This window comes from Oxyura jamaicensis, chromosome 15 (genome assembly GCF_011077185.1).
Source record: "Oxyura jamaicensis isolate SHBP4307 breed ruddy duck chromosome 15, BPBGC_Ojam_1.0, whole genome shotgun sequence".
Classification (NCBI taxonomy): Eukaryota; Metazoa; Chordata; class Aves; order Anseriformes; family Anatidae; genus Oxyura; species Oxyura jamaicensis.
In genome coordinates, this window is record NC_048907.1 from 1330161 (window position 1) to 1344704 (window position 14544).

At 61.0% G+C, this 14544-nt stretch overlaps 1 protein-coding gene and 1 long non-coding RNA gene across 3 annotated transcripts in view; both read left to right on the forward strand.

Annotated features, from left to right (window-relative positions):
- Nucleotides 1-5435: 5435 nt before the first annotated feature.
- LOC118174661 (sodium-dependent serotonin transporter-like) lies at nt 5436-12144 on the forward strand. Its single transcript, XM_035340126.1, has 12 exons — nt 5436-5762; nt 7233-7367; nt 7461-7680; nt 7908-8046; nt 8218-8352; nt 8868-8971; nt 9161-9288; nt 9522-9634; nt 9714-9845; nt 9977-10076; nt 10276-10376; nt 11103-12144. Exons 1-12 carry the CDS (start codon nt 5567-5569, stop codon nt 11709-11711), a joined length of 2112 nt encoding a protein of 703 aa, XP_035196017.1. The 5' UTR covers nt 5436-5566; the 3' UTR covers nt 11712-12144.
- Nucleotides 12145-12449: 305 nt separating this feature from the next.
- The window catches only part of LOC118174697, a 16034-nt gene continuing 13939 nt past the window's right edge, over nt 12450-14544 (forward strand). The window contains exons 1-2 of one of the 2 annotated variants that reach the window (XR_004754744.1): nt 12450-12645; nt 12788-12995. This is a non-coding gene — a long non-coding RNA (uncharacterized LOC118174697). Of the gene's footprint in view, nt 12646-12787; nt 14088-14544 lie in introns of those variants that run through there. The other variant, XR_004754743.1, reaches the window with a different exon arrangement.

A 14544-nucleotide genomic window follows, 5' to 3' on the forward strand; every position in this document is an offset into this window, starting at 1 on the left:
GGGCCGCCGCCGCCGCCGCCAATCCGCGAGCGGCACCGGGCACCGGGCACCGGGCGCTCAGTGGGGCGGCCCCCGGTCCCTCAGGTGCGGCGCCACCGGGCCCTGGTCCCCTCAGCAGGGACACAACCGGGCTCATCCCCTCAGTGGGGTGACCCCAAACTGTCCCCAGCCCCTCAGCAGGAACCACAACCGGGACAATCCCCTCACAGTGGGGTGACCCCAAACCGTCCCCAGCCCCTCAGATGGTGCCACAACCGGGCTCATTCCCTTAGTGGGGTGACCCCAAACTGTTCCCAGCCCCTCACATGGGGCCACAACCAGGCTCATCCCCTCAGTGGGGTGACCCCAAACCATCCCCAGCCCCTCACTGGGGCCACAACCAGGCTCATCCCCTCAGAGGGCTGACCCCAGCCAGTCCCCATGCCTGCAGCTACCAGGAGTTCACCATCACTGGGTACCCCCCAGCAGGGAACCCCCCAAACATCACCCCCAGGACCCAGGGCTGATGTGCCCCTGGGGCTGGCAGCCCACGAGGCTGGGTGACATGGGGACAGGCAGCCCTCTGGGTCACCTCCCGTGCTTCACAGGCGTGCGGGTCCGCTGGAAGGTGCCCGCCGGTACCAAGTGACAAAGTCTTTCCCCGGCGCAGCCATGCAGAGCTGAGCCAACCCATCACGCTCCTGTTGGCTTTTCTGCACCGGGAAGGTGATAATGAGCTGAAAAGACCTATTCACAGGAGACCCAGAGATGCCTGGTATCCAAATCACAAACACTTCAGAGAAAGCCCTGCCTCGCAGCTCTCATTAACATATTTTTCTGTTTTTCTGTTCCCTCATTTGATGTTCCAGGACATTTCCATAGAAACAGGATCCTGGTTCCTTAGCAGTCCAGTTTCCAATAACTACAAACCACATTAGCGCCAGGGCAGCTGCGCCCGGCCCCGCTGCACGCAGGCACGCGGCCGCCGCCAGCGACACGTCCCCAGCCGGGCCTCGGTCCCTGCGCTTGGCAAGGGGCTGGATTCGGGTGCTGTACCCGCAGATGCCCCATGGCCCTGCCGGCAGCAGGACCCCCCCATCCCAAGGGGCTCCAGCCCCTTCTGCATCAGGGCACGGTCCTGCGGGGAGAAGAAGGCAGCCCTGGGCGCAGGGTAGCTCCGAATTCATCCCCGCCTGCAGTTTGCCTTTTGCGCAGGCATCAGGAGAATGTGCGATACTGGCTGCGGAGGAAACCTATTTCCTTGTCTGTTATTTGCTTTTCACTGTTTATCTGCTTGCTAAATGTCCTGTTAATAAAGGTGGTGACGGTGCAGATGTGACTGAGCTGCAGCAGCAGGGCCTGGGCTGCTGAGGGGTGGCTGCGGGTGCAGGGGGATCCCAGGAAGAAGGGGCTGGGATGGGGACTCCTGTTACTGATCCCTGTTTTTTACCAGCACCCTCAGAGTGCTGCTCTCAGCCCGGGAGCTCCTGCAAGTAGCGCAGGACCCGACCCACCACACCAGGGCTGTGAGGCCTGGTTTGTCCGCCCAGCCCCAGCTCTGCTCCCCACGGCCGCTCGCTGCAGACCCCTAGGGCAGCCAGCCCCGGCCACGCGGTGTCACAAGACGGAACCATCGCATCTGTTTTACCAAGCGACCTCCAGCACCGGGGGCTGTGTGAGCGGGCTGGGAGCAGGTGGGCTGCCCGGTGGTGTCCGGGAAGGAGCACGGGTCGTGTTCAGCACAAGCCCGTGCAGCTCGTGCCTAGCTTTGCTGCTCTGCCACCCTGCCTGTCATTTATTTATGACCACAGGTCCTACAGTGCTGGACAGGCAATTAAGACAGGCTAATAAACAATCATTATGAAGGCATCACAGCCTCATAAAACACTATGTAGGAGTGCCATCGGATATCAACAGAGAATGAAATCACCCAGGGCAGAGACAGCCTATCTGCGCCCGTGACCCTGAGCTGTAGCCGGGGCAGAGTAGAGCCACGGCTCTGCACAAACGCCCGGTGCCCACATGGAAAATGTGCCAGGTCCCGAGGAGCCAGGACACAGCACGGCTGTGTCACGCTGAGCGCCTCGCACGGCTCTGATCTGTGCAGGGCTTCTCAAGCTCATGAGCTTGACTTGACCACGCAGCCTGCCCAGTGCGAGAGAGCGCTGGCGGAGAGAAGCCCAGAGGAGCAAGAAGATCATCTCGGTTCCTGCTAATGAACCGTGCTGGTTCTTGCAGTCTTCAGTCCTGTCAATCTCTCTGCAGCGCTCCAGGAGAACTAACCCTGGGTGTGCTGCGCCCCTCGCATGCTGAAGCAGCCCAGAGAGGACCCGTCTCTGCCCACTGTGCGCTGCAGACAAATTTGTGTCACCGGAGAAATGCCGTCTTTGGGGAAGGCGCAGAGCAGCTCACATGGATGGATGCTGGCACTTCTGTGGGACCACGTACCAAGTACAGCAATGCTCAGCCCGTCATCTGGTGGCACTGCCATGGGGCATCCTGCTCCCAGGAAGTTATTCCATGATAAAGAGGGGGACTAACTTAACGTGACTTCGGGTCCTGGAGGAGGTGAAAGGCAGAATCACATCTGCACACGTGCCATGCACAGCCACGCACACGTTATGCAAGTGGCTGCTCTCCTCTGCACCTCGGCTCATCAGAAACTCTGGCTTCTTCCTCCCCCAGAACATTGATGCCGTGCAGGGGGTGGCAGCTATTATTGTTTTATTACCTCTTTTGGGGAGAAATCCACCAAAACCAGCACAGAGACCAGATCTCTGTAATTCCTGCTGGCTTCTTTTCCCTGGAAAATGCTGCTTCTCACTGGATTAAAGATGGGTGGGATGCAAGCGGCCCCTGTTTTCTGAAGTCTGGAGAGCTTAACTGAGAGCACATTGATGTATACTTAATGTGATTAAGTCACATCTCTGAGTATCATGCTAATTAAATTAAACTTCCCACTGCTGCCTGTGCGGCTTGAACAGGAGAGTTGTTTTAAGACCACAGTTCACTTCTCTGCATTTCGTTGCACAGATGAGCAGGTAGGATAAAAGCAACCTGATAATCAGATAATCACACTGTTTAGAAACATCATCCGACTCGATGGAAATTCAAAGTTAAATCTGATTCGAACTAAATTTAAACCGTACATTTGAAATCTAAAGCAATTTGTGCTTTGTGTAAAGAAAACAAGAAGAAAACATGGCAGTGAGCGCACCGGGGAGCGCGCGGGTCGCAGAGCGGGGACACCCGGCGGTCCCATGGACCCCCCCCTCCAAAGACTCCTCTCCCTCTGCCCTGCTCCCATTTCCAGCAGCCCTGAACACGTGCAGTGGGTTTCCAGCTCTCGGCCTCTGAAGGCAATTGAGCTCTCAAAGCTCGCTCCTCATTGACTTGACAGCAGCAGCCTGGCCCCGACGCCGGAGGGGAGGCAGCCGCATCGGTGGGCTGCACGGGTGGGCGATGGGGTGCCGCCGGGGGCAGGTGGGGACCAGGGGAGCTGGGAGAGGGGTGCTGGGAGTGTTCATGGTTCGTTGTGCCCGGAGCAGGGGGGATCTGGCAGGGATGGGGGCTGCCGAGGCACAGGAATGTTAGGAAAGTGATGCTGGTTTGTGCTGCGGTAAGCTGAGGCCTTGTGCTGAAACTACCTGGAGAACAGAAGGGTCAGCTGCAGAAAAAAAACACCCTTTTTTTTTTAAAAAAAAAAAAATAATAATTTTTTAATTATTCAGTTGCTATGGCACCAGCTGTCTCTCTGCTGTCACTTATGCCCTGAAGATTGTCCTCAACCCAGCGGGATTAAACCGTGCTTCCCCAGCACACTGCTCCGACAGCAAAGGCGATTTCTCACCTTCATCCCTTGGGAAGGCACAAAAGCTGCTCTGCCAGCCACCTGCAGTACCCTGCCAGGAATGCACAGCCCTGGCTTTAATTTCTGATGGATTTAATTTCCACACCCGCATTATAGGGACTGCTGTTGAAATTCGCAGCTTTGCCACAGCCGAGGAGTGACACAAATCCTGCATAAGCCCCCGGGGGATTATCTGACCCTCACCTGCGTGCTGAGCCTCAGACACAGGAGCCTCCGACGGAGCCTTGCAGCGCCACGTGCTCGTGGGCTCCTGGAGGGGAGGCTCAGCACCCCGAAACCTCCCCGAAACCTCTGCTCCATCCCACCAGCGTGGGGGACCAACCTGCCACCTCCAGCCCAACCCCTGGCAGCAGCAGCGGATCAAAAACCCACTACAGGGGGCATCACGGCTCGGCTGTCCTCTGGGGGCCAAGGGGGTGGATGGCTAGGAGAGAAAACCTCCCCTTCCCTCACGCTCAGGGGAGCTGGAGGGTGGTGTCCCCTGGCAGAGCTGTGCCACCGCAGCCTGGACATCGAACCTGCCAAGGAAAAGCCTCCAGGAGCACCGGGGTGAGCAGCAGCACCCCAAGCTGCTCCACTCCAACAGCCAGAGCAGCCAGGGCCAGACTTGTCAAAATAAAACAAAACAGAAAGCAAAAAGTTTGTTTTTGTTTGTTTTACCCTGGACATTTGTAGCGGGTCCCCGTGCACGCGCCCGCAGCATTAACAGTGCCCAGGGGTCTCCTGCGGCGGGCGGCTGGCGTCACGTCGTCACAGCAACCCGCCACCGTGCCCCTACGAGCCACGCTTCCCGTTTTGATCTCTTTTGAAGTTTCTTTTAATTACAGATGAGGGGTGCCTGGAAAAGCCGGTGCTGGAGCACGGGGGCCCTGGCAGCACCCAGAGCCCCGTGAAAGGGCTCCACGAGCAGCGGCCCCGTGCTGTGGCCAGGGCAGGGTGCTGGGCTGTAAGCTCACGGGTACAAGTTCCATTTGCGATGAAATTTGCTGTTAAGCTGCAAACCAGAAGAGCACAAGAGCTTTTGGTACCCCGCTGTCCCCTCCCTGAGAGTACCTGAGCTGCAGAAGTTATTTCACTTTCAGGTGGATCGATCGCAGCCGCTCACACCCCGGTGCCACACGCAGACAAGGCATGTCCCCGGAGCGATGGGGACGGCTGGAAGCGGCGGCTCGGAGCTGACACAGAGACACCCCTGGCCCACGGGAGCTCGTGCCCCGCACCTGCCCCTGCGAGCACAAACTGCATCCCTGCGTGGGCCGCTGCCACCGTTCGCAGAGCTGCAATAATCACAGAATGCACCAGGGACGAAGAAATAACTCGTCATCAAGAGAAAAGGGCACAGAACCGAGCCACCACGTCTAGCTTAACACCACGTCTGTGTGCAAACACCGTCACCATGTCACTGAGCCTGCCACACGGCCAAGCGTGCTCCCCTGGGTGCAGAGTTTGGGAGCAGAGGGGATGGGGACGGGTGCGCTGGGGTCGGTCCCCACGCTGCAGCCCCACAGGGGGACGCGCTCCCTCCACCCCTCCTGCCTCTGATCAAAGGACAGGTTTCTCTCCCGGCGCTCTCGGTGCTGTGGGTTTCCAGCTGGAGGTGGGGACGCGCAGGCAGCCTGACCCTCCCCTCCTCGGATCTGTCATCAGCCACGGAAAAATCCTTCCCTTCCCCAAGTTGCTCAGCCCGAGTCCTGCAGGGCTCGCCGGGGCGGCAGCATGGGGGAGCAGCCCTGCCCGACGCCTGCCGGCCCCCCTGGGCAGGACGGGGGTCCTGGGGCCAGCCCCGCGCCCCCAATGCACCCCCGGGACAAGTGGAGCAAAAAAATGGATTTCTTCCTCTCGGTCGTTGGATTTGCCGTCGATCTGGGCAACGTGTGGCGGTTCCCTTACATCTGCTACCAGAACGGAGGGGGTAAGGATGCTGCTGGGGTTGCTTACACCTGGTTTTGGGGAAAAAGAAACCTGTCTGTCCTCTTTTGGGTGCTGAAAACTCGCTGTTCCTTTTCTTTGTTCATCTCCAGCTGCTCCTCTTTGGAGAGGGCAGCTCAGAGACCAACCCAACTTCTCCTCGCATCTGTCTCCTGCCTGCTCTGTGTCTTCCTCCCTTCCAATCCCTCTCCCACTCACCCCTCTCCCGATGTCATTGGCACCCGTCCCGGTGGGCTCAGCGGTGTCAGCTCCCTGCTGTGGGACAGCCGCGGGCGCCGCACACCTAACAGCACCAGGGGCAGCGAGAGCAAAGCCACCTGGTCCAAGCCGATGAAGCTGTAAATTTGGGGCGGGAGGCTCATGCACTTGCTGATCCGATCGTGATCTGGTGCGAGCAACCCTTCTGGTGGCTGGTGTTTTAAAATAATCCTGCCGACATCCCTGCCCGAGCTGTGCTGGACCCTGGGGTGAGCCCTGGTTTTGTAAGCACGCAGCCCGGAAAGTTTAGGTCCAGAAGTTCCATGCAGGAAAAACATCGAGTAAGTGACAAATAAATTGGTTTAAACAGACTGGAAATACGCTAAGTCTGCTTTAAACAGACTAGAACAACACTAATTTCCCCTTGCATAGAAATTATAAAGGAGGAATGAAAATTTTGTGCTATTTGCAAAAGCACAGCGGATTTCGTTGCCAAAGTCGGCACTCGGGGAGCATCCTCTGGCGCCTGGGAAAACCAGGAGGAGATAATTAGTACCACACTCAAGGCTACAGCATGGATGGCAGGCGCCCCGTGGAAGCACAGTTATTTGAGATTTGCTCCTCTGGGGCTGGGGGAAAACTTCAGCCACTTCTCACCGGTGTGGCTGGCGAGATGCCTTCCCCAAGCACGCAGGAAGGTGAGGGTCAAGCAGCACGCCCAGCAGAGTCTGGCACTCCTGGAGATCTGGGCTCTGGCTGCGGAGGTGCCGCAGCCCCGTCCCCCCCCCCGTAAGGAGAGAGCAGCCGCGGGGGTTCAATTAACTAATCCCGGCTGGGCTCTGCTGACAAGCGCAGCTCCAGCTCCTAAAAGTCAAGCGCAGCCCCGGTATAGATGGCGTTGGTATGAACAATGCAGATCACAGCGTTAATTACTTGTATCTCGGGGTGACAATTACATATTCAGCAGGATTTCTCCCAAACTCTTTGAGACCCGAGAGGTGCGTGGGGCCCCATCCCCTGCCCCCATCCCCTGCGCCCCGCTGGCTCGTGCTGCTCACAGCACCATGGGGTGATCTGCGCGTCCCCGCTCCCACCCACGAGCTGCTCTCTGTGGGGCGTCCCGGGGGGGCTTGCAGAGCCCCCGAGAGGCGCGTGTCCGAGCCACGCACCCAGGACCCCCCGTGACATGTCCCCAAACACTCGCCAACTGGCGCGGGGCCGCGGCGGTCACCCCGCTCTGCTCCTCGCCCCGCAGGCGCCTTCCTCATCCCCTACACGCTGATGGCTGTTTTCGGAGGGGTGCCCCTCTTCTACATGGAGCTGGCCCTGGGGCAGTTCCACAGGACGGGCGCCATCCCCATCTGGAAGCGGATCTGCCCCATCTTCAAAGGTGAGAGGTGGTCACGCAGACGGTGTGGGGCCAGCCTGGGCACAGGGAGCGGCTGGGCCCAGGCAGCGGGAGCCCGTCCCCTTCTCTCCCCAGGCATCGGCTTTGCCATCTGCATCATTGGGCTCTACGTCTCCTTCTACTACAACACCATCATCGCCTGGGCTCTCTACTACTTCTACTCGTCCTTCTCGGGCACCCTGCCCTGGGCGAGCTGCGACAACCCCTGGAACACCCCCAACTGCACCAACTACTTCGGGAGGAGCAACGTGACCTGGACCAACTTCTCCAGGTCCCCCGCCGAGGAGTTTTATACGTAAGTGCCCAGGCACAGGTGATGGGGTTTGAGCTAGGGCACATCCCCTTGGAGGCACTCGGCTCTGCTGCGTGGGGTCCAGGAGCAGGGTGCCCAGGAGCAGGTGTGCTACCGCCAGTGGCCATCGTGTGAGGATGCTCCTGGGGTGCTCATGACCCCTGCTCCGGGGCAGAGGGGTCTTTGGGGCTGCCTGCCCGCTGCCGGCCTGAGACCCTGCCCGGCCACAGGAGGAAGGTCCTGGAGCTCCAGAAGTCCGGCGGTCTGTACGATGTGGGGGGGATCCGCTGGCAGCTGCTCCTCTGCCTCTTCCTCATCTTCACCATCGTCTACTTCAGCCTGTGGAAAGGAGTGAAAACCTCCGGCAAGGTGAGAGGGCTCCGCGCCGGCGCTGCCCAGCCCTGGGCTCACTGGGGCCAGCAGCATCCCCTCTGTGCCCGGCAGCTCACCCGGCTGCCTAAATTCGGGGCATGGCCTTCGGGGCAGTGCCCGGTGCAGGCGGTGCGGGTGCTGGCGGGCTGACGGCCACCTCCGCTGCAGGTGGTGTGGGTGACGGCCACGCTGCCCTACCTCGTCCTCCTCGTCCTGCTGGTCCGCGGGGCCACGCTGCCCGGCGCCTGGAGAGGGGTGCTCTTCTACCTGCGCCCGGACTGGGGCAAGCTCCTGAGCACGGCGGTGAGTGCGGGGGGACGCGATGCACGCAGCCCCCCTCCTGCCCGCTGCTCTCACAGGGGTGAGGTGCCCTGGACAGGCTCTTGGAAATGTAAATCTCTGAGTGAATCACCCATCTCATTGCCGCTGCCGTTTGTTCGTGCCCGTGTTCTCTCCCAGCTCGACAATAGGCTTCCTGTGGGTAATTACCAGGCAGCACTTGAAAATTCTCATTAAAGATAATCAGGGATGTGCTGCTGGCACCGAAGCTGCCTGGACTGGGCATGGGGGGCTCGGGGGCTCCCCTGGCTTCATCCCCCCATGGGGGCTGGGGAACCACCGGTGCTGCTGCCTCATCCTGCTGCTGCACAGGCCCCGGGGGAAATCTTGCTGCCTCTGACCTGGGCACCCTCGGGGACGGGGCAGGGGAAGGAGCCACAGACCCTTATGGGGCCCGTCCCTGCGCTGTGGGGTGGGTGTAACGCGGGGCCGTGGGGCCCCTGCCTGGCCTCCAGCCCTCCCGTTGGTTCTCCTGCCAGGTCTGGGTGGATGCTGCTGCGCAGATTTTCTTCTCCTTGGGCCCCGGATTCGGTGTCCTTCTGGCTCTGGCCAGTTACAACCACTTCCACAACAACTGCTACCGGTGAGCACCCGCTGCGGGATGCGGCACGGGCATGGGGCTCCCCAGCACGGCCCAGCAGAGCCCCCAGCCCCGGGCAGAGCATTTCTGCCCATTTCACTGACAGTTTGGGCGTGCGGGGCCGGGAGGGGGGCCCGGCGGCGTTGCAGGAGGGTCGTGCCGCGGGACGTCTCCCTGCTTTCTGCCTTCCAGGGACGCGCTCGTCACCAGCGCGGTGAACTGCCTCACCAGCTTCCTCTCGGGCTTCGTCATCTTCACCGTGCTGGGCTACATGGCCGAGATGAGGGACGTGGAGGTGGAGGACGTAGCCAGAGACAAAGGTTTGCCTCCTCCAGCTCTAGTGCTCCATCCCGCCCAACTCCTCAGTGCCCAGGGCTCCGTGTGCCCGCTGGGACTGGGGGTCCCTGAGCACCTGGGGGTGCTGGGGCTGGGCATGGAGGGCAGCGAGGTGCTTTGGGGCATCTCCCCCACATCCGTTCCCACCGCTACCAGCTCCTAGGGCTGTGCCGGAGCAGCTGGGAGAATGGCAAAGCAAACCCATCTCCTCTCCTAGGTCCCAGCCTGCTCTTCATCACCTACCCTGAAGCCATCGCCAACATGGTGGGCTCCACCTTCTTCGCCGTCATCTTCTTCCTGATGATGATAACGCTGGGGCTGGACAGCACGGTAGGCGCACCGGCGGTGGCAGGGGGAGCAGGTTCGCTGTGTCTCATTCCCCCACCTCACCCCAATGTTTCCTGGGCAGTTTGGGGGCCTGGAGGCAGTGATCACGGCCGTGATGGACGAGTACCCCCAGGTCCTGGCCAAGCGCAGGGAGCTCTTTGTCCTCGGGCTCATCACAGTCTGCTTCCTGGGCTCCCTGAGCACCCTCACCTACGTGAGTACAACTTGGGGCAGGCTGGGGGCCGTTTGCTTTTCCCTCAGCCAGATTTGTCCCTGTAAGCGAGCTCGGGGACGTGCCCACGGCTGCGCATTTTGGGCGAGCTCCCACCCCCGGTGCTGCTGCAGGGCGGCGCCTACGTGGTGAAGCTGCTGGAGGAGTTTGGCGCCGGCTGCTCGATCCTGGCGGTGGTGCTGCTGGAAACAATAGCCGTGTCCTGGTTTTATGGTGAGATCCTGCTTCGTACCACCTGGAAACCCACAAGCACCGCGTGGGTGCTTTGCCTTACGCACCCGAGTGGATGCCGGGGGGCTCGGGGGCAGGCGTGCGGCTCCTGGCGAGGCTGCGATGGGGCTGAGCACCGTGCTGGGCTCTGGGCCCCCTCGCTGCAGCCGCCTTGCCCAGAGACGGCTCCGTCCTCCGGCAGGGATCCAGAGGTTCTCCCACGACGTGAAAGCCATGCTGGGCTTCGCCCCGGGGCTGTTCTGGAAGGTGTGCTGGGCTGCCATCAGCCCGGCCTTGCTGGCGGTGAGTACCCGTGGCCCGAGCGTGATGCTGAGCTGCCACCTCCCCTCGTGCTCCCGGTGAGGGAGATGCTCTCCTCGTGCTGCTGCTCCGGCCGTGGCACTGCGGGTGAGACATCAGGCTGCCTGCAGTGGGTTCAGCTTAAAAAAAAAAAAAAAAAAAGGAGCTAAAAGTACATTTTCCAGCCCATTCTGCTGCTTTGCTCCTGGGCAAAGCTCAGAGTCAGCAGCTGGGTGCTCCCACGGATGCTGAATGTAGCCCTTCTTCATCCTCATGAAAAAGGCGACTGCTGGCAGCCCGGTCCGCAGATCCCACCCGGGCATGGCCATGCTGACAGCATCGCAGCACCCGGCCGGATTCGTCCCCGTTGAAACGCCAGTCCCCACGCTTCAAAGGCTGCCGCCGGCGAGGCGCAGAGGGGTCTGATCTCGCCAGATCTGCAGGAGGAGAGGCTTTGCAGGGATTAATTACGGCTCTAAGTGCTTTGCCTAGGTTATTAAGGGGAAACTATTGCAGTCGGAGCAGACAGCAAATGGCTCCATTTCAGCACGGGGACGTGCAGCCCCTGATGGCTGCCATCCCAGCAGGGTTTGTTGGACGGAGGGTGCCCGGCCCCGGTGCTTGTGCTGGGGTCGGGGCTCTGCCAGGGCTGCTCAGGTGCTGTGGGACGTCCAGCCCTGCTCCAGCCCCCAGCATTGCTCCCAAACGGGCTCTCTTCGGCTCTTGCAGTTCATCGTTGTCAGCTCCCTGCTGGAGCAGCCTCCCCTGGTGCTCTTTGGCTACCAGTACCCGGCGTGGAGCACCTCGGTGGGGCACCTCGTAGGAGCGTCCTCCTTCGTCTGCATCCCCGTCTACATGGTGTACAAGCTGGTCTGGACGCCGGGGTCTCTCAAGCAGGTCAGAGCTACATCAGCGTGGCCCTGGAGGCAGGACACTGTCCCCAGCTGTCACCCCTCCACCCATTTGTGGGACACCCCCAGCCTGGGGCCGTGGGGGGCAGGCAGGGAGCAAAAATGGGGAGCACCGGCTCCCGCTGTGCAGGGCAGGAGGTCCTGCTGCGGGAAGGAAACCCGTGCCCTTTTCTCTGCCCACTTTCACCCTGCAGCGCCTCGCCGTCTGCGTTCGGCCGGAGAAGACGACACGAGACGCCCAGGCCGAGGCGGTGCGCATGTCACCGGTCCCATAACCTGGTGGCACGAGCAGGGGACACAGAGGCTGCTCCTCGGCTCCAGCTCCGTGCAACAAAGCGGCCGGGCAGACAGAAGAGAAGCCGCCGTCGCCGTCCTCGCAGCAAACCGGCCCCGTGCCTGCCCCCGGCTGTATGACCTCTGGAGCTAGCGCAGCGTGGCGGGCGCTCCGCTGCTGCCCGTTGTGTCTGTCCCCTTCCAAAGAGAAAAGAAAGCCCCGGCTGTGAGCGAGGCTGCGTGGTTTTGGGGTCCGTGGGGTCCGTTCCTTCCCCAACCTCCATTTTGGGGGTAAACCGCGGCTTCCTGTGGTGCAGCGCTGCTCATGGCTGACAATGCACCTGCTCCCGGTCAGATCCCTCAGTGAGACCCCTTGCTTGGACCCCTCGGTCAGCCCCCTCGCTGGGACCCCAGGCTCCCTGCAGCACCCCAGGACCCCACCACACGCCGTGGGTTAACAGCAGTGGTACCGGTGGGGCCGCCTGGCTCTGCCCTGGCCACCAGCCCCCAGGCCTCAGCCCCCGCTGCTCTGGGCACCCTTCGGAGGCTTCTGGTGCCCGTGTCCGACCCAGGCAGGGAGAAGGAGCCCCCAGGGACTGCGGCCAAGAGCTGGGGGCGTAAGGGGAGAGGGGGGCACAGGGGGTTGGGGACAAACGGGGCTGGGGGCGCACGGGAGCGGGGGGCACGGGACGGGAGCACACGGGGCTGAGGACAACCGGGGGAACGGGTAGGAATAAGGCGGGGGACAAACGGGGGGGGGGCACGGGGCTGGGGGGGGGGGGGCCGCGGCCCGGGGGGGGGGGGGGGGGGGGCCCGGGGCTGGGGCACGGCCCTGTCCCGCCCCGCTCCGGTCCCCCCCCGGCAGGAAGAGGCGGGGCCGGGCCGTGCCGTGCCGGGCGGGCGCACAAAGGCGGGGCCGTTCCGGGCCGTTCCGTTCCGTTCGGGTCCGCGTCGAGCCGGGCCGGGCCGGGCCGGGGGTCTCAGGATGCCGCTGTCGGCGCTGCGGGGCTGGGCGCTGGCCGTGCTGGCGGCCCTGGCCCCGGCGGAGCGCAGCCGGCCGTACGCCGTGCTGCAGAAGCAGAACCTGGGTAAGGAGCGGGCGGGAGGCGGAGAAATAACGAAATTAAAGGGCGGTGGGGGGAAATAAGGCGATACAAGGGAAAACCGGAGCGAGCGGGGTGTTGGGGGGGGGGGGGGGGCGCGGGGCGTAACCTGTCGCCTCCCTCGCAGTGCTGCTGGGCAGCATCCTCAGCGCGCTGCTGCTCACCATCGTCCTCGTGGCCGTCTGCGTCTACAAGCCCGTCCGCAGGCGGTAGCGGCCACGGCGTCGTGTGTGCGGCCCCGCCTGGCTCCGGGATTCACGCCCTCGGCTTCAGCACAAGCGGTGGAACCAGTGGTGGAGCGCCCGCGTCTCCAGAGGGTGTCCGGCGAGGGATGGGTGCCCCGTGCCACTGTCACCGGGCTCCCCGTGCCCGCTGCGGTCACTGCCCTGGGGGGCACCGCTCGGCACAGCTGCCCGGCCATCGGCTCACACCGCATCAGGTCTTTTTGTCCGGTGAACTCGGCTCCTTGCTCGAAGGCTGCTCTGGAAGGGCCTCGGTGCCTTCCAGAAGGCTCGAGGACCAAAGCCGAGCGAGCGCCGGTGGCTGCGTGGGGTGGGAACGCGCTCACCCCCGGGCAGCAGCACTGAGACACGGGCAGAGGCCGGCCCGGCTGATCACACCAGGCCTGTCCTAGCCACGAGCAGCCCTGCAGCAGCTGGGGTGAGCCCACGGCTCCACAGCCCTCGCCCCCCGTGGGAGATGCACTCCTGGGTGGGTGCTGGCTGGTGGATGGGGAGCCCCCGGTGTCCGCAGCGAGTGGGGCTGGAGCATGAGGCTGCTGGGCTCCAGCCCTCTGGAAGCACTTCGTGCTTAGGCTGCACGGATCCGTTCTATGCATTTCTGGCAACAAATTCAAGTGTTTACACTGAAATCACACTTGCGTATGGATGCTGCTATTTTGTTTTGCACTGCTATGAGTAGTAACTGGATTTTGCTTATGAAGTATTACTTTGATATTTAACGTAGGGGGTTTGGGCTAGTAATTTATTTCAGTATTTTAAAACTTTACTTCCAGAGCAAATGTGTGACCAACTCTCTAAAACCTTGCGCAGCATCTGATGTTTTCTGCTGTTAGTCTCACTGGCTCCTCTTGGAACTGGGGATTTTCTTTGCTGCTGTTACGTTACTAAATGAGGCCAGCCTAGGCCAGATCTCATTTCTAATCAAAGTGAAACATGAGTGAGGGAGCAAGCTAACTAATATTTCTTTCTGATCTTTTGCTTTCTTGGTTGCAGAGTCCTTTATCACTGTTGTTTTTCCCCTCAGTCCTTCAGTTGTGGTAGAGCTCTGCCTGTAGTCATGTGCTGTTCACGGGTGGAGGAGAATGGAGCTGCAACTCCTCTTCTCTGGAGCAGTGTTCCTGTTTGCATTCATTCATCGCTCCCTGCTATGTCTCTCTGTACAAATAAAAAGCTAAGTAAACAGTCCAGGACTCCTTTATTTATTCACACACGTCCTGCTTGTTATTAACTCTGCTGTAGCTGGATGAAAGGCTGAGGCAGCCCCACCTCCCAGCCTCTGCTGAGCTTGCAGTTAACAGAGGGGCAAGAACTGTAAGGGAACAGTGGTGTGATTCTAGGGGCTGTGTGAAGCCCCTGCCTTGTGGATGCTCGGTGGTGAGGAACTGATAAAGTGAATTGAAAGCGACAGCTAGCGCTGCAGTGCAGTTAACTGAACCTTACCTGTTAGCAACATCCACTGCAGCTACAAAGACTGTGTTTTGAATCAAAACCCAGCCAAGGCTGTTAGGATTGCCAAATTAAGCACATCATGAAATAGTGTGAAACGATCTAGTTACCTGAAACAACAGTCCAAAAGCACAAAAGTGTTTTACTTCCAAACAGCACAGACCCTTAAACAAACAGCACAGACCCTTAAACAAAC

What these genes read in the sequence shown, in the direction of transcription:
- LOC118174661 (XM_035340126.1), top strand. Translation starts at nt 5,567, where the DNA reads ATGGGGGAGCAGCCCTGCCCGACGCCTGCCGGCCCCCCTGGGCAGGAC. An exon ending in CCCGCCGAGGAGTTTTATAC is followed by an intron (nt 7,681 to 7,907) that starts GTAAGTGCCCAG and finishes GCCCGGCCACAG; the next exon opens with GAGGAAGGTCCTGGAGCTCC. An exon ending in CCCTGAGCACCCTCACCTAC is followed by an intron (nt 9,846 to 9,976) that starts GTGAGTACAACT and finishes GTGCTGCTGCAG; the next exon opens with GGCGGCGCCTACGTGGTGAA.